This window comes from Tachysurus vachellii, chromosome 1 (genome assembly GCF_030014155.1).
Source record: "Tachysurus vachellii isolate PV-2020 chromosome 1, HZAU_Pvac_v1, whole genome shotgun sequence".
Taxonomy (NCBI): Eukaryota; Metazoa; Chordata; class Actinopteri; order Siluriformes; family Bagridae; genus Tachysurus; species Tachysurus vachellii.
In genome coordinates this window covers 29,053,009-29,074,764 of record NC_083460.1, presented here as the reverse complement: position 1 = coordinate 29,074,764, position 21,756 = coordinate 29,053,009, and the positions used below count along the sequence as shown (strand labels likewise).

The 21,756-nt window shown below is 38.3% G+C and overlaps 1 protein-coding gene across 1 annotated transcript; it reads right to left on the bottom strand.

Annotated features, from left to right (window-relative positions):
* Nucleotides 1–1,813: 1,813 nt before the first annotated feature.
* On the bottom strand, nucleotides 1,814–8,972 carry LOC132853692 (vitellogenin-like). The gene is made up of 27 exons (XM_060881626.1): nucleotides 8,918–8,972; nucleotides 8,759–8,779; nucleotides 8,517–8,668; nucleotides 8,180–8,431; nucleotides 7,917–8,078; nucleotides 7,652–7,800; nucleotides 7,362–7,512; nucleotides 6,952–7,109; nucleotides 6,703–6,868; nucleotides 6,473–6,598; nucleotides 6,117–6,335; nucleotides 5,820–6,037; nucleotides 5,635–5,732; nucleotides 5,423–5,547; nucleotides 5,227–5,328; nucleotides 5,002–5,133; nucleotides 4,620–4,806; nucleotides 4,426–4,528; nucleotides 4,135–4,320; nucleotides 3,735–3,991; nucleotides 3,333–3,643; nucleotides 3,022–3,066; nucleotides 2,869–2,919; nucleotides 2,556–2,759; nucleotides 2,302–2,453; nucleotides 2,082–2,220; nucleotides 1,814–1,999 (listed from the first exon to the last, which is right to left on the bottom strand). Exons 1-27 carry the CDS (start codon nucleotides 8,955–8,957, stop codon nucleotides 1,865–1,867), a joined length of 4,041 nt encoding a protein of 1,346 aa, XP_060737609.1. The 5' UTR covers nucleotides 8,958–8,972; the 3' UTR covers nucleotides 1,814–1,864.
* Nucleotides 8,973–21,756: the final 12,784 nt, after the last annotated feature.

The window sequence follows — 21,756 nt, the reverse complement described above, 5'->3', positions numbered from 1 at the left end:
GCGAGAAGGACAATTTTGTACGTGACTGGGAACTATTAGCATTATGTCCATTAAGCTGTATTTAGCATATCAACAGTGCATCAAAAATATTATTCATTTCGTAATAATAAAAAAACCTTATACATAACAAAATCATAACACTTACCTGTTTTGGACCATTAAATCCGTGTTAAAATTTAGAATATGTTAATACTAATGACGGGGGGAGGGGGGCACGGTGGCTTAGTGGTTAGCACGTTCGCCTCACACCTCCAGGGTTGGGTTCGATTCCCGCCTCCGCCTTGTGTGTGTGGAGTTTGCATGTTCTCCCCGTGCCTCGGGGGGTTCCTCCGGGTACTCCGGTTTCCTCCCCGGTCCAGACATGGTTGCTTGGCATCTCTGAAAAATTGTCCATAGTGTGTGTGTGTGTGTGTGTGTGCCTTGCGATGGGTTGGCACTTCGTCCAGGGTGTATCCTTCCTTGATGCCCAAAGATGCCTGAGATAGGCACAGGCTCCCCGTGACCCGAGATAGTTCGGATAAGTGGTAGCAAATGAATGAGTGAGTGAGAGTGAGTGAGTAATACTAATTACTAATTTACAGTAAATTACTAATTTACAGCTAACATATTACAAGTACTGTTTTAATTTCAGCTGAACCGAATAATTTCATAGTGCGAGCAGTGTTTTGATTTTCACTATGTTTGCATTATGTTTGTAAGGCACTGATAAAATATGCCTGGTTATCATTTTTAAATGATGTGGGTCATAAATACTTTTTTTTATATTTGTGTAGAATTTACTTTGTTTAAAATATGTTCAGAGGATTTATACGCTGTTCTTTTTAACACTCTACACCGCAGACTACTTTATGTTTCCCCATCTGGAAAGTGTAACTAAGTGAGGTTCTTAATCAGTAGGTACCTGTTTTGATTGATTTACGGGTTTCTGGACTTATAAAGGGCAAGAAAAAGGAATGTGGGAGTATTCGCACATGGTACGAAAAAAGGTGCAGATCAAGAGACATGGTTGTGAAGTAAGTACATAAGTTTATTTAAGTTATTTTAGGAAACTTTCAGAGACTAGATGACTAGACATTTTGTGTAAAGGCCCAGAGTTTTCAGCTGATAACTGAGCTCTACTGATTACTGTCTGGAAAGATTGTGCTGTAAAGGATGCTGAAGAATTGCAGGAAAAGATACCTAATGAGGCCACAAATCTTCAACAGCATGCGACTGATCATTGCTATTTTATTTTTCTGTTTATTCAGGACATGTTTGTCACAGAACAATGCAATCATTGTCACTTTTAATTTTGTATCAGATGTCATAAAAACTGACTGCTGTGCTGCCATTGGAGATTTGAGGTTTTTCACAACTTGCACATAATTTTGTTTGTAGTATTAGAATGCGGTTCAACATTTTTTTTTTTTCAAAGGTTCTATCACTGGAGATGATGCAGGTAAACATGTGTTTCACACTGTTTGCTATTTTTGAACAAACACAAGAACAACAGTACCAAAACATCACAAAATGGCTTATTTAGCTATATTTAATAAAAGGTTTCACTATAGAATTGGAACAGCAAGAGCAAAACACTTTATTTTGCTTTACAATTAGATTAGATATTTGGGTTTGTGATCAAGAGATTAACATGAGATTTGTATATTTATGGTACATGCAGGAAGTTTCCAGGCTCCTTCGACTTTTGCTCATGTTGATACATTAAGTTTGAATTTAAAACTGAGTTAGAGCTGAAATGATAAATAATGCACTTTTAACCATACCACACATGTATAGTTTAAAGAAACACACTTGAAAATATATTTTTGCCTTTTAGATGCTCTTTATTTTATTTAATTAATTTCCATATTTATTATCAAATAAGTCAACTTGCACGAACATCATTTAGCCATTGCTCAACAATGGCCTGAATGTCAAAATTCTTGAGAGCTGGTATGGTTCCATCTTGTTCAATGGGCAGGCTAATAGGAAGAGGTATAGCAAGCTGGGACAAAGTCATCTAGAAGGGCAAACCACATGTTAAAAAATGTTAAATATGTATTTACAAGTATTAAACTATGCAAAGACTTAATCCTTCTTACCTTTGGCATTCGCAAAAAGATGTTGAGAGACTTTTGACTGGGTAGAGCAATAATAAGGTTGACTTCCCTGTTGTTATTATTAGCTCTATCAGCATTAACTCCAATCAAGGGAGCAACATATGGGATGTACTCCATTGCCCTGTTGGTAGAACAATGAGAGTCATTGAATTTCTAAAATTACTTTAGTAGATTCGCAGCTCTGATCTTTTTGACATAGTACCTCTTGACATAGGGGATAGCAATAGTTAGGACTGTTGGTTCTTTGTTCCAGCCCCATTCTAAACGAGCAGCAGGATGTGCCTCATGCATACCAGTTTCAGCCTTGACAGTTACAGAATATTCCTGGCACTGCTCACCAATGGCAAACCTGGCCTAATAGAAGAGTTCTTGCTCAGTGCAAACAACAAAACCTTAGATCATACATTAGACAGTGTTTTAAAACACTTCTCTTAAGAAACGTCTGTAGCAACTTACAGCAACTTCATGCTTGCTTGGAAGTATAGCATCAGCACATATCTTCAATTTGTGATTCTCAGCAATAGAAGCAAACACAACCTGTACTCTTGAAGTGGGCTTGTCCAAGTACGCAGCAATTTGGTATCCCAGCTTGCGGTCAGCTCTAATTGCACGAGCAATGATAGCAAAAGCAGGAGGAACAGAATCTCCAAGAAGTTTAGCCTGAAATTGTGAACAAGAAACTTATTATATTTTCTTTTACATAAACAGTAACACCAGTGTCTGGGTGTCTAGTAAAATGTCTATTGATTAATGCCATATGTTATTTTACCTGTCTCTGTATGGCCTCAATGCTAGATGCACTGCTGGCTTTTGACATATCCTGAGGGACCATGTACTAAAATAAATATCTTAGGCATCACAAGAAGTATTAATATTTACTTTATATTAAGACCACGTGTTAAAGGGATTCTTTGGGAGTTACCTGATCCTTAAAGAACTTCTGGAACTGACCATATGAATTATTGTTCTAGAAAGAAACATTAAATGTCATTTCACCAATGAACAATATACGAAATATGAAATACAAGAAACTATACTTTAGCATTTAAAAGAGAATTTGAGTTGAGCAAAAGCAAAACAATAAAAAAAAATATTGTTAATATTGTTTTTGTACTTTGCACATGAAGGCTGTAGACATTACAGCTGGATATTATAATTTTTTTCTGCCCATAGAATATAGAGGATTAAGTATCAGGCATCCTTTCTAACAACAGTGATATAAGGAAGTCTTACCTTGGTCACACGAGCACTGGAAGAACTCCTACTGCTGCTGCTGACACTCCTGCTGCTAGCACTCCGGCTGCTGCTGCTTGCACCCCTGCTCCTGCTGCTGCTGGCACTCCTGCTGCTGCTAGCACTTTGACTGCTGGAGCTGGAGTTACGATTCCTCAGTCCAGCCTCCAGAATTTCTCTCAGTTTCAACAGGATGGTACTTTCTTCAGGATTTCCAGAATCAACAAGACTGATTTCTTTCTTAAGCTTCTCAGCTGCCTCAGGGCCAACTTGCACCTCAAGCTCCAGTCTATCTAGTGCAGTGCTATCACCTGAAGCAGAAACAATATTATTTCTTTCATGTTACTGTTAAATCTTATCTGATTTTGGTTATAATCAAATCTTGCTGACATTTCTAATTACCTCTTGCCACTGAAATTTTAGCTGAGTGTTGTCCAATAATATAATACAGAGGATTTAACGCCATAAAGCCAGCATTCTGGGAGGCAAACTCAAGACATACTTTGATGTTAATATAAGGACAATAACCACACAAGGACTTCTGAACTGAAGCAGGTATCAACCTTTCCGCAGCATCAGAGGACGCTGGAGGTGCCAGAGATATGACTCTCTCATTGGGGAGATCCTCAACATTTCTGGCCACAGCAACGGTCTCAAAGCTGAGGAAATAAGTCAGTTAATTTGCTTGCTTTTTTCAGTTACTTTATTTTGTCAGTTACTTTATCAGCTTTCACATGAATTCAAAGTCTTTGTTCTCATGTAGAAGGTAAGAGTTTTATTTGCTTTTTTATTTTTGTCTTACCTTGCAGCAACAATATGATCTGGAACAGCAACAGGCAGAACCTCCAGCTTTACATTGCCCTTTGGAAGGTCAGCTCTTATATCCAGTTTTCCTGGTACAACAGTGTGTATCTTTCCTCTGGCCATAACAGCAGCCTGAATCAAGGCAGTGTTCACTCCAATTACAGCAAAAGTCTGGAGGGCAATGCTGAAAGCAAAATAAGGTTCATATAATGTCACATAGTTTTCCCAGCTCTGTAAGACATTGAACAAGTCTATCTGTATCTTTTTGATTTTAATTTTGAAAGTGTACCTTGGTCTGGCCTCAGCTTGCAACTGGAGATCAGTCTTCATCAACTGATCAAGAGAGACAGTCTCTGGATGCTCAGGTAAAGGAGGGGTAATAGTTGCCTTAACTAAAATAATGAATGAAAATATGTTTGTCAAAAAGATGAATATTTGATTTTTTTTTTTACTAATAAGTTACTGTTTCGAAGATAGCCATACCATTGAGATTTGCAGTAGCAACAGCAGCAGTGTAATAACCAAGCTCCATTGGCAAACCAAGACAACTAGGCAAAATACGACGCACTTCAGCTGCCAGCAGGGGCTTGGCATACTGGAAGGCAATACCTTTCTGCAATGCCTTAACAGCCTCTTTCAGCATTTCATGTGGATGTGGTCCAGTAGCAATCTGTAGATATTTTACAAACTTATTATGAAATATTGCACTATGGAATATTTTGGAGATCTTTTTAAAGATGTTCAAACACAAGCTAAAAGTAATACATATTATTAATTTTATATTTAGTTGAATAAAATAATTATACCCTTTATAAGTGTTTAAAGAATTAGGATAAGTATATTAAATGATTGAAAATGAAAATACCTGTGCTGCTTGTTCAATGATGAATTTTATGAAGGTTTTGTCAATGTTGGCAAAAGCAATTTCCTGTCCAAGAACTTTGACAAAGATGGAGGCCAATGGTTGATTTGTTTCCAAAGACTTCCAGTCCATCAGCTTGGAATTCAAAAGAGGAAGAGCATACAGTTTAAAAAAAAATATTTTTATCCTGATGGTAAAAGAATAAAATTAATGTTAAAGATAACTTGCAGCCTTAAAGGTGCGCTTTATTTTAGTGATGTGATCAGCATTGTCTTCTGCTGCAGGAGTCTTCTGTAGGGATTCTTGGAGTCCTTCAGTTCTCACACCAACCTGTTTGAAAGAAATTAATAAATGGAAGTGCCTGTGGTAGAAAAAAATATAATCTTAATAAATTGAAACATATTGTAAAAATGCATATTTCTACCTCAAGAACATCAGCAGCAGCACCAGCCAGGTAGGCTCGTGCTTTAGTTATTATGGCTCTGGGCAAGATGGTGGTAGCATCATTAATCAAGTAAGCAGTACCAGCAGCACCAACCATGAGAGGAGCTTTTAATAGAATGAAAATATAAAGTGAATTTATTTCTTTCAGTAACATACAGATGTTATACTATGAAGAAACATAGTGAAACATACAGCTGTAGAGATCAAAATGGATGGCTCTACTAAAACGATAGCTCAGTCTGTCTAGTTTGGGGCTCAACATCCTGATGGCAACATTTGCTGCAGCAGCCCTGCAATATCAGAGAAAATGATTACTTTTGGCCTTGGCTTACACTTCTGAAGTAATTGTACTATAACATAATAAAGTGTATTCTTACACATGCATATAGTCAGGGGCCATGCTTCTGGTCAAAGACTTAATGTGAGAATAAGTAAAACTGACAACATGCATGTTGGTCTCCTTCTCTAAAGCACCAGCAACAGTTGCCATAAGGGCTACAGACGGTTTGGTCTCAAACAGCACAATACAAGCAACCATGCGCAGTTCAGGATGGAGTGCCTTGTCCATGAAAAGTTGCAGTGCCACTGGCTGAACCTACAACAAATAAAATGTTTAAGATGCTTGAACAGTCATCCATAACAACAGCTGTTTTAACACATCATCACATACTGACCATCTTTGGCTCATTCTTGGCAATGTTCCTAAGAGCCAAGATAGCATCAATCTGGACACTCAGGGGAACAGCAGCAGCAGCACTTCCAAATCCAGGCAGGAGTTTCATGATGGTTTTAAGGCTGGCAGGGTGGCCGGCATTGCCCATAACTTTAAGAGCCAGTGTAATTTCACGAATCTCACCCTTGGAAATAGCTTCGGCAGCACGCTCATGAATAGGCTGATAATAAAAAAACAATAAATTAAACAGAACTTTTTTTGTATTTGAGCATATAAGCAATTCTTCCATAATCGTATAATTGATTTTATATTTTGAAATTGTTTATACAAATGTGCATGAATACACAGAAGCTTTACCTTAAGAAGATCAGCAGGACATGTAGGAACTTCAGAACAGTATCTGGCAATCATGGAACCATAGCCGAGCATGATAACTTCACGCAGCACTGGAATATTCTGGACTTTGGGGTTAAAAGCCAGATTCTGTTTGATGAGGAAAATATTGAAATTATTTTATAATATCTATACAAGGTTCTTTTGGATTCAAATACTTGAACTACATGATAAGATGTAAGACCTCCACTCACAGAAGTGAGGTGAATAGCATCTGGATTAGCTGTGGCCATGTGCAAAGCAACCAGAAGGGTCTGAGTGAGTTCAGGGACAGCGAGCTCATCAGCTTGAAACTTCTCCTTGATGAATCTCAATGCTACTGTTGTACCCACTACAGGAAGTGCATCCAAAATCCATCGCCTGCCGCAAAAAGGATTTTAGAAAATCAAATAAACTTTACTTTAAACATTACTCAATTCATGGTAATATTCATTCAAACTCACCTGTGAACAGGTTTGGTCTTGTACTGAGCCCAGATGGCTTCAATATTATCCAAAGTAGCTACACGCATGAGCTGGACAAGCTGGACAAACTTCAGAGGAGCATCCTCATGAGCCATATCCATGTTGTTTGTAACCAGATGCTGCAAGACCTCTACAATCTGTAAGAGAATAAAAAAATAAAGTAAAATTAAGTAAAATAAAACAATTTCTATTCTGTAAAATAATATATTACATTAAATGATTAAAAATGAAAGACAGTATATTAAAAGCAGAGTTCTGGTTCCCTTAATTTGGATGGTCAAACAGCATTTCAGCATTCCTTTCACTGTATGTATTAATCCTCTTGTGTATGTGCGTTCTAGCGGTATTTTATTCTACACTTTGAATTAAATATAACCTAATAAGGATACCTGTGCCTGTGCATTATTGATCTTTAGCAGTTGAATGGGGTTTTGAAGAATCTCAGTAGCAAATTCATACTGCAGGGATCCACGGTTCAAGTATTCACCCGCATGGGGAGCAACAGGGGCATTCTGTACTTCCAGCAAATCCAGCGTTTGCCTGAAAGAGTTGTTGAAATAATGAGCTGTCCAATTAAAAAAATAATTATATTCTATTATTATTATTATTATTATTATTATTATTATTATTATTCTATAAATGTTGTGACATGACATAAATATAAGAGTATAGATCATACTTGGCTCTCATTTGAGCTGCTCCAGTTTGTGTATTTAAGAGTGAGAACTCATGAACTTCTTCAACTGTTGCCTCAGAAACCAGAGCACCAGTATCAGTGGGCTTCATGATGTAGCTGAATGTTGCAGTCCCCGTCAGACTCTTCAGCCTCTGTGGTGTGGAAATAATTAAATAATTTAATGTAATTTTTGCTTTAGAGAAAACATTTCTGAAACCAGTCCTCAACGAAGCCTTAGAGACACATTATTCATAGCTTTAGAAATTACCTGTTGGCATTCAACACAGGTTTCAGTGTAAGCTAAACCAATATCCTTTATGACTCTTTCGTGGCAGTTGGTCAGGTCTTTGGACTTTCTCACAGCAATCTGATGGGTCTTTTCATCCTCACTGATCATGTAGTGGGTCTTGCAGACTCCTTGAGTTCCAGCCTTTAATGATGAAATTAGATAAAAATGTTTAGCTAAGAGGTTGGGTCAAATTGTTTTTTAATGCCACTGGTTATAAATGCCACTCATATTTAGACTTTTACCTCATGCAGCTCATACACATTCTGTGTGTTTTTGAGGTTGAGCTGAAGGATGTTGAGGATACCTCTGTGCAGATTCAGAACAGTAGCAGAGACTTCAGCAGGGGCAAATATTTTACCTACTACACCATTAGCATATTCAAATTTGATGGGAATTGCAAGCTGAGCATTTAGTGCTGAGGTGAGCTTTGCAGCAGGATTGAAAGAACCTTGGGGCCACATGCCAGTGTACTCATAGAGTTGAGGATCCAGGAGCTATGGGGAAAATAATTGCAATGATTACTTCCAGTCTATGAATGCTTGACTTGTTAACACCATCTATCCAAAAGAATAAGTTTACCTTAAGGAAGAAGTTATTCTGGGCTACAGAACTGATGAGAACCTTGCAGCTGACTTTGACCCCAGCCTTTGCCAGACCCTCCTGAGGCAGACCTCCCAATAGCAAACCCTCATATTTGTATACAAAGGTCTTACCCACAGCAAACTCTGGAACTGATGTAATAGTTCACAGTTAATTGTTCTGAAATAAAGTACCAATGTATCCTTTGCTATTTTTAAAGCATTATTAGATACACTACTTACCAAGGTTAACTTGATGACTTGCTAAATGAAAAAAAAAAAAAAAAAACATTATACTATATTGTCATATTTTACAATAGTGAAATGCTGCACTTTATACATTTTTTAAATTATTTTTATTTATTAATTTATTTGCAAATTCAAGCAAAAATAACGACTTACCCACAAGGGCCACAGTCAAGGCAAGCACAACAGCTCTCATGGCTGGTGGTTTGTAATGAATTCACCAAGAACCCGTATTTTTATTGTGTGATATTTGCCGAGCAACTGTTACCTTAAGTAGATTATTAACTAGTCCGATATACCATGGACTAGATCTGATTTGACAGCTGATGCAAGGTAATTATTCTGGGTCAGGTTACCTTACCCTTTTGTCATGTTAACCCAGAACCAATATCCAGAAATAAGTTCCAGTACCTTTTTTTGTCTTGTTAATTTGTTGTTTTTCTTAAATATTTAAATAATTAATTTTTATATTTAAATTATTAACTATACCTTAATGAACACATACAAAGTCATCTCAATTAAATATAGTGAATATTTGTTTGACTTTACATTTAAAGATCTTCAGAATAATGTGTGTAACTCAGCTTTCCTCAGCATGTTTAGTATTGCATAGGGCATAAACAAATCAGTCTTTCCCATAACATTAAAATTTCATTTTATTTTCCTATAATAGTTACTAGCAGTTATATAGTTTTCTATATAACTACTATAAATCGATTTATTCAATTTTTAAACATGAGAGAATTTTTTTTGTATATTCTAAGTAAACAGTTAACATGTCATTCTTATAACTTGGAATAGTTAAAGTACATACTACATAAGGAATAGTGGAGTAGAATGACCTGAACCTCACAACTGGATTAGCATGACCTGAACCAAACCAATGCCCTGTTCAGTTAAACATTTAGACAGTTGCCTAATCAGTTTATTTTGTACATTTTCTGACAGAAAGCATTGAACAGTTTATTTAATCATTTTAATTTATTACAACAAATATTTTTAACAAATACCTCAATAGAAAAGATAATGAAAGACATCACTCATGTAGCCATGTAGAGCATCTTATCCATAATGATTATTTTTATATTTAAAGGGTATAACAGTCGTACATAGAAATAGATTTTTAACACCTATCTTGTTATTCTTAGCATTTTCTTAGTATGTGACAGAAGGAGAGATTTGAGGTTTTGAAGACCTTTAACTGTCTGTGGTCTCAGATTAATCAAACCTATTGACAGATCTTAAAAGAAATCCTTTTGGTTTATTTCTGAAATTCTCCATAAGTAGATGACAGATTTTATGGTGTTTGCGTCTTCCAGAGTTGAATGCCTCACTTTAGCAATTTAGCAGGCAATGCCTTATAAAAACACCTTTAGATATAATATCTCAAACGGGTTAGAGATTAAAGATTGCTTCTTTAATTCTCTGTATGCTGGCCTTCCTCAAACAGTTTTATGTGTTTTTTTCTGTTCCCTGTTTTTGTAATAAGACAAAAGGTGATTAAGCTTTTTCTGTGGTTGGTCCTAAACTCTGAAACAAGCTCCCTTTTCACATGAGGTCTGGCCCATATTTACCCATTTAAAAGCTTCTCTTTTTTCAAGTGTGATGTTATGAACAGCACTTTGGATCAACCATTATTGTTTTTAATTATTCTTTAAGAAATTACAGCTACAGTATTTCAAGCATGACAGCTTTTATGCCCAAATAGGCCAGCCTTAAAACAAAACAACTTATCATGCTCATTCCAGCAACAAATCATGTATTATATTTATAATGCCTACGTTATTTTTTTGGAGCACCACCTGAACATCTAGCAGTTCAGCAACCAACACCTGTTGTAAGCCACATCCCCACATTACATTGGAATGGAGCATATCACTGCTCTGGACACCACCTTGGCTAATTTACACTCAGCTTTAATATTTCTCTTGGTAATCTGACTAACTAGGCATACATCATTGGCTCCTATAAGAAAAACTACTTTTGAAAACCTATGCACTGGCTTCCAGTACAGACCTAACTTAAGCCAGGCTCATACTGTGCCATTTTTCATAATCCTTGATTGTTGCTTGTCGCTAAGTGCATCTTCTGGTTTGGTGCTCCTATTGGTTCTTGGATTGACGTTCATCCTCGAAGATGTCACGTTGCAAGCAAGTGTCTGAAATCTTCTGACACTGCCAAAACTTCATCGGAGGAAAAAATTATCGCAATGGCCATTAATCGGCTGTTGGTGTCCATGTCAAACCAGCAATCAAAGACTACAGATTTTACCATAAGATTCTAAAATCTTTTAGGATTTACAAAATTTGCCTCAGACGACCAAATCATGGCCAAAATCACACAGTGTGAACCTGGCTTTAAGCTGATGAAGCCTCTAATGTCCAAGCTTATGTTATGTGCCATAAGAGCTGTCTCCAACAACCAGGTTAGGTTTCTAAGCTGTAGACTTGTTAAATGGACTGCAGTTGTGTTCCTATGAGCAAGCCTTAGCATTAGCTATGGTTATGAGATTATGCTGCAGAGTTTTCACTCATTCACTGGGGGATGGAAAAATCTGTCTAAAGCAGACTGTACACTTCAGATACTATGCAACTAAACCTCTCTAGTTGTCACTAAAGCGTGTACAATGTAATGTGCAGAGGAGCTAAAAGGAGTTGAAGGAGCTGGTGTTTAAGAGTTCATGGTTCTATTTGCTTGTCAAAAGAAGCTCAATATTAGTTTCTCAGTCCTGGCCATGTGGCTGTGGGGGCATTTACCAGACTGCAGGCATTAGAATAGTCTGTTACTGGGCTGTGTGGGATCCTGGTGCTTTGTTCAGCAGACCACACCCAAAGGCTTTGTGATTCTCAGGATTTCAGTTCACATACCAGAATGTGATGTTCTCATTGAGTGTGTTCTCATTGAGTGTGTTCGATGTATTGGAAATGTAGAAAGACTTTTGGATATCTGACAATTTCCTCAGCAGAAATGTTTGGTGACAAGTCTTTGCTGATTTGTACCCCAAGGGAGCTGAAGTTACTCATTCTCTCTATCAGGGTCCTTCTATTCATAAGAGCTGTGTGTCCTCTTTTGTTCCCTTCTGAAGTCCTTAACCAGTTCCTGGGTGGCAAACAACAAGAAGAAACAGAAAACACATTTTAAATCTGGTCCATATGCAGCTAAAGAATACAGTGGGTGTGGTGGCTGTGCAGTTGTTTTTTTTCCATGCACACTGCTTGTGTGGAACACAGAGTTTAGTTAACAAGCATGTATAGCTAGAGGGCCAAACAACTTAATTCTTTATGTTTTGCAGTGGTGGCCAATTCCTTCCTCTCTGTTAGAGCAAGAGTGCTCAATCTTTTTTACTGCATAATTTTGTTTTTCACTTGACAAGACACTGTAGGTCTGCACTTCGACTTCACATTTTCACATGAGAGAATGCACTTAGATAAATAGGTTGATACAGTGTATGCAGAAAAATGAATATCCTCTTATAGTAGTGTACTTCTCCAGTAGCAGCCCTGATAAATCTCTCTCATTTGGTTTTTTGCCCAGGCATTTACGTGAATGCCATGTTGCAGAGTAAGAATTATAATTTTCAATGCTACTGTGTCAGTGTCAAAGAGTGATCCCACTTTTGAAGCTGTTTCCAGTTTCTGTCTATCTGCTTCTGGTTTCTACCTTATTCTCAACACAATGGAGAGTGTATGTAGCATATCAACAGGTTCCAGCAATGCAACATCGGTGATTCAAAAGCTGATCACAGATGAGGGGGTCAGAATTTGTCCAGTGTAATCTGCACTGTCAAGCTGCACTGTACTGTATTTTCACTTTGATGCTTCAGCTCAGAATGTGTATGATTAAAGTATTAAAAGTCTCAGCATTGTATCTTGCTCGAGTGCTGTAGGTAAATGTATTTAATGCTACTGATCATGTAGACAACACTATTTTTTTGTCATCATTAAGTTATATCTGGGAGAAATGCTAAATCAAGAACCCAGTATTAATGTTAATATTGTTACTGAATTTTGCACACAAAGGGTATAGATATTATACACATGGTAGATTTTATACAGCTGGATATTTAACTAATTCTGTTCACTCAATATAATGGATTAAGTATCAGGCCTCCTATCTAACAACCAAACACCTCAAGCTCCTATCTAGTCTTACCAAACACCTCAAGCTCAAGTCAAGTTCTAGTGGAGGACCATCACCTGAAACATAAGCAACAGTATTTCTTCATTCATTCATTTTACTGTTAAATCTTATTTGAAATTGGTTGTAATCAATTCTTGGTGACGTTGCTAATTACCTCTTGCTAATTATTGATACCTCTTGATAATTATTAATCACTCTTTAAATATTTTATACAGAGCATTTGAATTCATATCAATTTAAATAAATCCAACATCAAATTTAACATTCAGAATTACAACTTAGCAAAACAGTTAGCAATTTTTCTGAAGAAAAATTAACGTCTGCTTTCTCTGGGAGAAGACGAGACCTTTCCTGGCTTATTGTATCTCCAGCTGTGGAGAAAACCCTCTCAGAGGGACTTAAGTAAAGTTGGCTCCATATTCACAGATTCGAATTTCCCGAGTCAATAGCTCCTGACCTAAACACCCTTATTACACAAATAATGCCTCTTTTTTTATAGCAATGTAGAGAGGTAGCTACAACCCAAGTTTCCTCAATATCAGCTTTCCTCTGCGTTGGACAAAATACATAAGTCTCTATGTGTGAACACCTGAGACAGATTCCAAGGGACCGTCAGCAAAGTGCAAAACCCGAAAAGCGAAAACAAAAAACAGTCAATAACTTTACTGTAATACACTGTACTGTCACCAAACTCAGATCACACATCAATGATGTCGTGAGAGTTGTACTACAACACTTATTTGGGATAAATGTGTTTTTGTTTATTATTTGTGATTTTTCATAATATTAAAAAATCAATAGCTTTACTGTAATACACTGTACTGTCACCAAACTCAGAACACACATCACTGATGTCCTGATAGTTGTACTACAACATTTATTTTCAGGAAATGTGTTTTTGTTTATTTTTTATGATTTTTCATAATATAAAAAAATCAATAGCTTTACTGTAATACACTGTACTGTCACCAAATTCAGATCACACATCAGTGATGTCCTGATAGTTGTACTACAACATTTATTTTTGGAAAATGTGTTTTTTTTTATGATGGAGTAGATTTGCTTCCTTGTCGTAGCTTTGGAAATTAATCCACACTTTAGACTTTTTTTTAGACATGTTTAACACAAAGCGTACCTCAGCACAGCAGCGCGAGTGACTGATTTCTGTGGTAAGCTGCGTTAATTTGGTTGCGTGACTGTAAAACAATTAATATTCATGAGGTAAGACATGGCTATTTAAAGTGACCGCTCCCAACGCTTTGCCCGTCATCTCATCGGAACCGCGTTTGGAACCGAAACTAAAAAATTCCGCACGGTTCCGGTTCCTGTTAAAAAACAGAAGCGGTTCTGAATAAGAACCGGTTCTCGGTTCCCAACCCTAGTGCCATGTGCCTTTGTTTTTGTTTTTTGTATCAGGGGCCTGTTTCAGAAAGCAGGTTAAGTGAAAACTCTGAGTATGTTAACCCTGAAATGAGGGAAACTCTGGGTTTTCTGTTTCAGAAAGGGAGGTATGTTAAACCCGAGAAAGCAGGTTAAGTTAAGCCCGTTTCTGAAAGAGAGGTAACTTATACAGTACTTACGTGTGAACCTAACCTGGTCGGGAGCAGGTTTTCTTCGGTGAACCCAGAGTTTCTGTCGGTCTCCTCCCCTTTTTAAAGAGGAAGTGACATTTAAACACCTCATTCATTGCCCGCATTTTAGTTACGCAGAGAGCAGCAAAGGGCTTGTGGAATTTGGTAGCTCAGCGGTTAAGGTGTTGGACTACTGATCAGATGGTCATGGGTTCAAATCCCAGGGTCCACCAAGATTTTGTGGAAACAATTGCTCAGTTGTATAAATTGAAAGATAATATAAGTCACTCTGCGTAAGGGGGTCTGCTAAATGCCGTAAATGTAAAATGAATGAAATGGCGTGTCCTTTTATGGACGATCCTGTTAATGAAGGATTTTTGTCACATCCCTATGAATTTTTATTTGAGCGGTACCATTTTTCTTTACAGTCAATAAGATCCATAATCTCATCCATCCTTGCATCAGCCATTGCGGCCGTGCTCTTACATCCGAGCAGATGCTTTGCGTTGCCTTATGTTTCTTTGCAAATTGTAGTTTTGTGTAGAACATCGGGGATGCAGAACATATTAATAAGCTACTGTTTGCAGAGCGGTCAGGAAAGTGTGCCTCGCTCTTAAGCGCTTTCTGACAATTTTTGTGTTGTTTCCTGATAAAATAAAATACTGTTTTTCCGGTTTCACCTCTGATATTATTATCTGAACAATAAGGAGAGACAAGAAACTGCATTTCTAATGCTTTCAAATAAACAATATACAATTGCACGAATTATCCTTGAGGGAGAAGTTTACACCTTTACACCTTTTAAAATTTGATGTTAAATCCACTATTGTTTTATACAGCAGTGTTGCTTTTTTTTTTTTAAAATACATGTTCATATTCTCCATATGCTTGCATAAGCACTTCTAGTTCTGCTGGTGAGAAATATGCAGACTTTTCTTTTGTCTGACGCTGTTGCCATGGTGAATCGTTATATCTGCGCTCCATTGATAATGGCTTTTTTTAGTTGTGGTGCACGCGCTTAACTCAGTCACTCAATTTAGAGTTGATAAAACTAACTCTTTTCAGCTGTTCTGTAACCGAAAACTCAGAGTTTCCCATCTCAGGGTTTGTCAACTCAGAGTTCAAGTTTAAACTCAGAGTTGTTGAACCTCCTTTCTGAAACAGGCCCCAGGTGTGTTTGCTCATTCCTTATCCGTTCCCAGCTCTGCACACCTGTTCCTTGTGTTTCAGTGATTGTCACCCGTATTTATACTAGTTGGCTAGACTCTGTCCTTGTCTCTTGTATTTGTACTTATGTTTATGTCCCTGTGTTTTGTGTTTCTAGCCCTTTGTCATTTTTCCCCCTAAAAAACCCAAACAAAACAAACGTGTAGCCAATGAGCAGAAAGGGATGTGTTTTGTCAATAGGCAGCGGAGAGAGTGTTCAGTGCGTATGTCTGACATTAACAGAAAGCAATTGAAACATTGACATGGTGGATAAAAACGAAAAGCAAGAAGCAGGACCCGTGTTAATATAGGATCAGCTTTCCAGCACTGGAGAGAACTGAACGTCTTCCACGTGAAACGGAGCTAAACCTTTCATGGTACAACACACAGTACTACAAAAAACACATTTGACCTGTATTACCATAGTATTACTCATTGAGTTCATTTATTGATAAAAATATCCCCTCAGCCAGCTGTCCCAGCGGGTTCTGTGATAATAGTTGCCTGGGTTACGTATGTATGTGTGGGGCAGAGCTATCAAAACAGGGGTGACACCCATTTGGGTTAGGGGCGTGTTTGTTTTGGTGATTTCAAATGTTAACATTGGCTTTCAAACATCGTGCACCCCACTTTTAAGACACCCCCATTCCCTGACACTCAAGTCAATTAACTTGTTTGCTTGCTCATTTAGAAGTAAAGACTTTCATTTTATTTTTTTTTTATTATTATCTGATTACAGCAATATGATCAAAAACAGCAGCAGGCAGAACCTCCAGCTTTACATTGCCTGTTGGAAGGTCAGCTCTAATATCCACTTTTGATGGTACAACAGTGTGTATCTTTCCATTGGCCATAACAGCAGCCTGAATCAAGGCAGAAACAAGGTGAACAGGTTAATGCAATGTCCTTAGCTTCACTTAACCTTCAGGATTTTTGTCTGTAAAATGTTATTTTGGACGTGTACATTGGTCTGACCAGTCTTCATCAACTGATTTAGAGAGTGAGTCTCTGGATGCTCAGCTAAGGGAGGGCTAATAGTTCCCTGAACTAAAAGAATGAAGCAAACAAGTTTGTCAGATTGATGTTTAAATATTCATGCTTTTGTCATGATTCAGCCCGGACTTTTGGCCATGTGCTGTTGTTGTTGTCACGTGTCTGCCCCGCCTTCGTCTGCTCCTCCCTGTCTCTTCACCTGTTCCTAATGTTGTCATTGTCTTAATTGTATTTAAGTTAGCCGCGTTGCTGAATGCAGCGCGGATCATTAGTTGCATGTACCCCTTGTCATGGCTAGTCTCTGTTAAATGTCGTCAGTTGTATTGTTTCATTTATCGTCATTTTTGTCTATGTCTTCTTTATTTATTAAACCCCCATCATTTGAAGCTATCCTGCGTACGGGTCTGTCTCCTTCCATCCCGGTTGTGACAGCTTTACATTAATATTGTCAGAAAGTGTGTCTTAACTGATAAAATCCAGACCCAAATGCAGGGATAACATAAAAAGGGGTTTATTAGTGAAACAAAAAAGACAGCAAATGGAAAACACGCAAACACAGAAACGAAAGGACTCAGCAAGCAGCAAACACAAGACAACCGGTATAAATAGGGAGAACAAATATAGAGACACAAGGAATAGGTGTGCAGAGGCAGGAATGGATTAACTTAACACTATTACATAGCACTTATTAGATACACTAATACTGTAAGTTACAGTTACGAAGATAGCCATACCATTGAGATTTGCAGTAGCAACAGCAGTAATAATAACCAAGCTCCATTTGATCACAAACAGAACTAGGCAGAATGAGATGTACTTTGCTTGCCAGCAGTGGCATGGCATACTGGAAGGCAATAACTTTCTACAATGCCTTAACAGCCTCTTTCAGTTTATGAGGATGTGGTCCAGTAGAAATCTGTAAATCTGCCAGACCTTCATTTCTGCCTCAACTTTAAACTGCCTACATTAAACATTCATTGTTCATTGTTCATTCATTGTCACATTTTTTAACTGTAGCAGCAGAAGAGATTCCTACAAGTCATCCAATCTTACAATTCCTCTACCTGCCCACTAGATCCAAACAAGAATTCCTGCCCTTCAAGAAAACAAGGGTTATTCTCATCCTGAAGAAAACCGCTCTGGATCTATCAGACATTAGCAGCTATGGACCAGTATCACTTCTCTCTTTTCTTTCAGAAATTCTTGAGCGTATTGTTTATATTAGTTATAATTAACTGTCTGTCTATCTCTCACAGGACAGCCTCCAAGATACCAACCAGTCTGCCTTCATAGCAGCACATTCCACAGAGACTTCCCTTTTGGTTTTCTCTGATAAACCGTACTGTATGCTGCTAGATCAGCTAAGCTGTCATTTTCCACATTCTCCTAAACCTTTCCCTAAACCTTTTGATATGGTGAATCACAAGACTCTCTTGTCCACACTCGAGTCTTGGTTTGCTTCCTACCTGGAAGGCTTCTCAGGTAACATTGAGGGGAGCGACATCTGCTCCATTCAGACTCTTCACTGGTGTCCCACAGGGCTCAGTACTTGGTCTCTGAGTTTTAGGTTGATGGTATCCTGTCTTAACCTAGGGAACTAGTGTTAATGTATTCATTGATGGATGAGGGTGTCTACCAAATGATGTAATTGTAAATGCAAATATATTACAAGCTTATTCTAAGTTGCATTATTTTATAAATGGAATGGAACCTGAAGCTCTGTGTGGAAACATGGCAATCTTTTGGCTCAAGGAGGTCATGTGACAAAGCAAAGCATGTCAGCAAGACCATAAATGGGCATCACACTGATGAAAATGTGAATGGATGTACCACGTGCCTCATAGGCCCGGGAAACAGCTTCCAATACCCAGTGTACTTGGTGCTTCATAGAAACTGGATTGCCTTCAATGTGGCTGTTTCATTCTGTTCTGTTTTATCAAACTATACAGAATGGACGATTAAAGCAGTATCATTAATTACTTTATTTATCACATGTGCATACAGCATTACAAGTGCCAGAACCTATTTCTCTGTCTGTAAGTCACTCACTTCCGTTCGTGCATCACTCAAATCTGTCCCCTTGGGAACAGGACTGGAAAACTAACAATCCACTTGTTACATCCTTTCTCTTTTTTTTTTCTTTCACAAGTTATACTTTTCTTTGTAAACAAAATTAACATTTTCTTTGTAAACAAAATTAACATTTTCTTTGTACCTTCAGATGTAAACATTAATGCTTCAGAAAATGCCTGTAATTATCTTGCCTGTACACAAAAAAATAAACTTATGAAATGTCCTCTTAGAACATTAACTTCAAGTGCATATTTTGTAAACTTATTCTTGACAATATATTCCTTGCAAATTAACTGTGCAATCAATTCTTCATTCACCCTTTTCCCCTCTCTTTTACAGTGCAACCGCAACTCACAACCATACTTAGAAAATGACAAAACATGTCAATTAATAATCTCACATAGTATAATCCCTCAAATAGCCTTTTAACCTGACGACCCGACCTCTTAGTAACAGTGCTTTGATCACTACCCTGACCACATTTAGCAGCTACAGTTTGTGTGTTTGTCAACACTCCTGTTTGTGCAAATGTTGAGGGTGGGCAGTAGTTGTGCCTGAGGTGGCAACAGTTTCTCCTCAGGACACTACCAGACTCTAACTCAACCTCATAAGATCTGAGACTCACTGGTCTAATCACTCTCACTGTTTTCCAAGTTTTACAAGGCTCAAATGGTTGGACTCGAACACTGTCCCCTGATGTGAAACAGTCCAAGTCTTTTGCCTGTTGTTAATCAGTCCCTGTTTGTTGTTTGACACTTTAGGCTCCAACAGTGCATCTTTAGTAGAAAGAAGGGTCCGGGTCCTCCTGCTGAGAAGTCTCTGTGCTGGACTGGTGGTGAGACCTTGGCTCGGTGTGTTGCGATGGTCCAGCAAGGCTAAGTATGGATCCTGTCCAGCAGCTGCAGCTTTCTGCATAAGACGTTTTGCTGTTTTAACAACTGACTCCGCCTTCCCATTGCTTTGTGGGTACCCGGGTGACGATGTTCTGTGCACAAATTCCCACTTTTTGCTGAACATTTTAAAGTCATGTGAAGAGTACTGCAGTCCGTTATCTGAGATGAGCACATCTGGAATCCCCTGACGAGCAAAGTGTGCTTTCAATTTGTGAATCACCGTGGTACTTTTGGTGTCCGGTAAAAAATCAACCTCCCAAAAATTTGAATAATAATCCATGGTTACTAGGTAGTCTTTATTGTGCCAGGAAAACAAATCAGTTCCTACCTTAGCCCAAGGTCTATAAGCAGTGTCATGGGGATGTAATGTCTCTTTTTGTTGCTTGGGGTCAACTGACCTGCAGATGTCACATTTGGAAATAAACGTCTTTATTTGCTCAGTCATCCCTTGCCAGTACACACACTCACACGCTCGTCTGAGGCAACCTTCCACTCCCAGATGTGTAGAGTGTATGCGGCTGGTCAGTTCAGCTCTTAGTGTGTCAGGAATAACTACTCTTTCTCCCCTAAACACTATGCCATTCTGAAAGCTCAGCTCATCCTGAAAAGCAAAATAGTGTTGAATGTTTTGCTCAATGTCTTTTTTGTTCTGAGGCCATCCTGTAAGAATCAACTTAATCACTTCCTGCAACTTTGAGTCTTAGGTAGTTCAGCATACCTACAAGTCTCTGTACCCCCTTAACATCTGTAGGCCTCGGCAACTCCCGCACTGCCTGCACTTTCTCCGGGTCAATGAGGAGGCCTTCTGCTGTCAGCAAGTGTCCAATGTAGGGTACAGACTCTCTCCTCAGTTTAAACTTGTCTGCATTGAGCTTAATGTCTCTTTGTCTGCACCTCATTAGAAAACATCTCAAGTTTTTCTCATGATCTCTGTCTGCTTCCTCTTGTGTGTCACTCTCCCCCGTGATCAGTATATCATCTGCAATAACATACAAACCCGGTAAGTCCTCTAGTGCTTGTATGAGTTTCCTTTGGAAAACTTCTGGAGCTGGGCTTATGCCCATTGGCATCCTGAGCCTACGATACCGTCCAAATGGGGTTGGGAACGTGGTGAGGTAACTGGTCTCTTCATCCAGTTTGACATGCCAAAATCCATGCTTTACATCACAAACAGTGAATACCTTGGATTTTGAGAGTCCTGGCAGGATATCATCAATGGTTGGTAGAGGAAAATGGCTCCTTTTTAGTGCTCTATTCAGTGGTTTGGGGTCTATACAGATCCTTGTCTTTCCATTTGGTTTTGTCACTAACACCATACTGCTTATCCAGTCAGTGCTGCGCTCCACAGGTGCTATGATTTCTTGGCTTTCAAGATTCTTTAGTTGGCTTTAATTCTTGGCTTTCTTCTCTTTGAGTGGGGTCATCATTGCAACAGGCACTCTGCGTTTAGGCAGTTTTACTGGTGGTACACTTTTGTCTATTTCAATGTTGTACTCGCCTTCTAGGCAGCCAACACCTGTGAAAACATCTCCAAACTCTGTTTTTATTTTCTCCATATTTGTCAGCCACTCACTGTTGTCAGTCGTTTTGTCTGTACATTGTGTTTTCACTATACTGTCAATCACCAGTATGTTCTCATACTGTACTTTGATCAACTTCATGGCTTCGCTAGCTTTTCTTCCCAGTAGCGGGATCCTGTCCTCCTGGTCCACCACTTGAAACTCAAGTCTATATAGTTTATCATTTCTCGGATTTCGGAGTTTGACTTTACATTTTCCAATCGGCTTTTGTTGTACATGACAAGTATTTTCTCTGTGTTATCCAATTGTATATTTGGGTTCAACAGTTGCATAGGGATAACATTACAAGTAGCACCACAGTCTATCTGAAAGTTAACTAGCATAGGCTGGACATCTGTGTTTATTTTTCTCATGTATGTTGCCACAAAAGTTACAGTTAATCTCCACTTTTTTGTCTCTCCTTGGATTCTTCTTCATTGCATATATTTCTTCCACCGTTTTACCTTGTATGGTTTTGCTGTTCTCTTTAGACACTTCAGTAGCTCTGCATATTTGCATGCACTTATCCAACGTTAAGTTTTCTTCCCTTAACAGTCTTT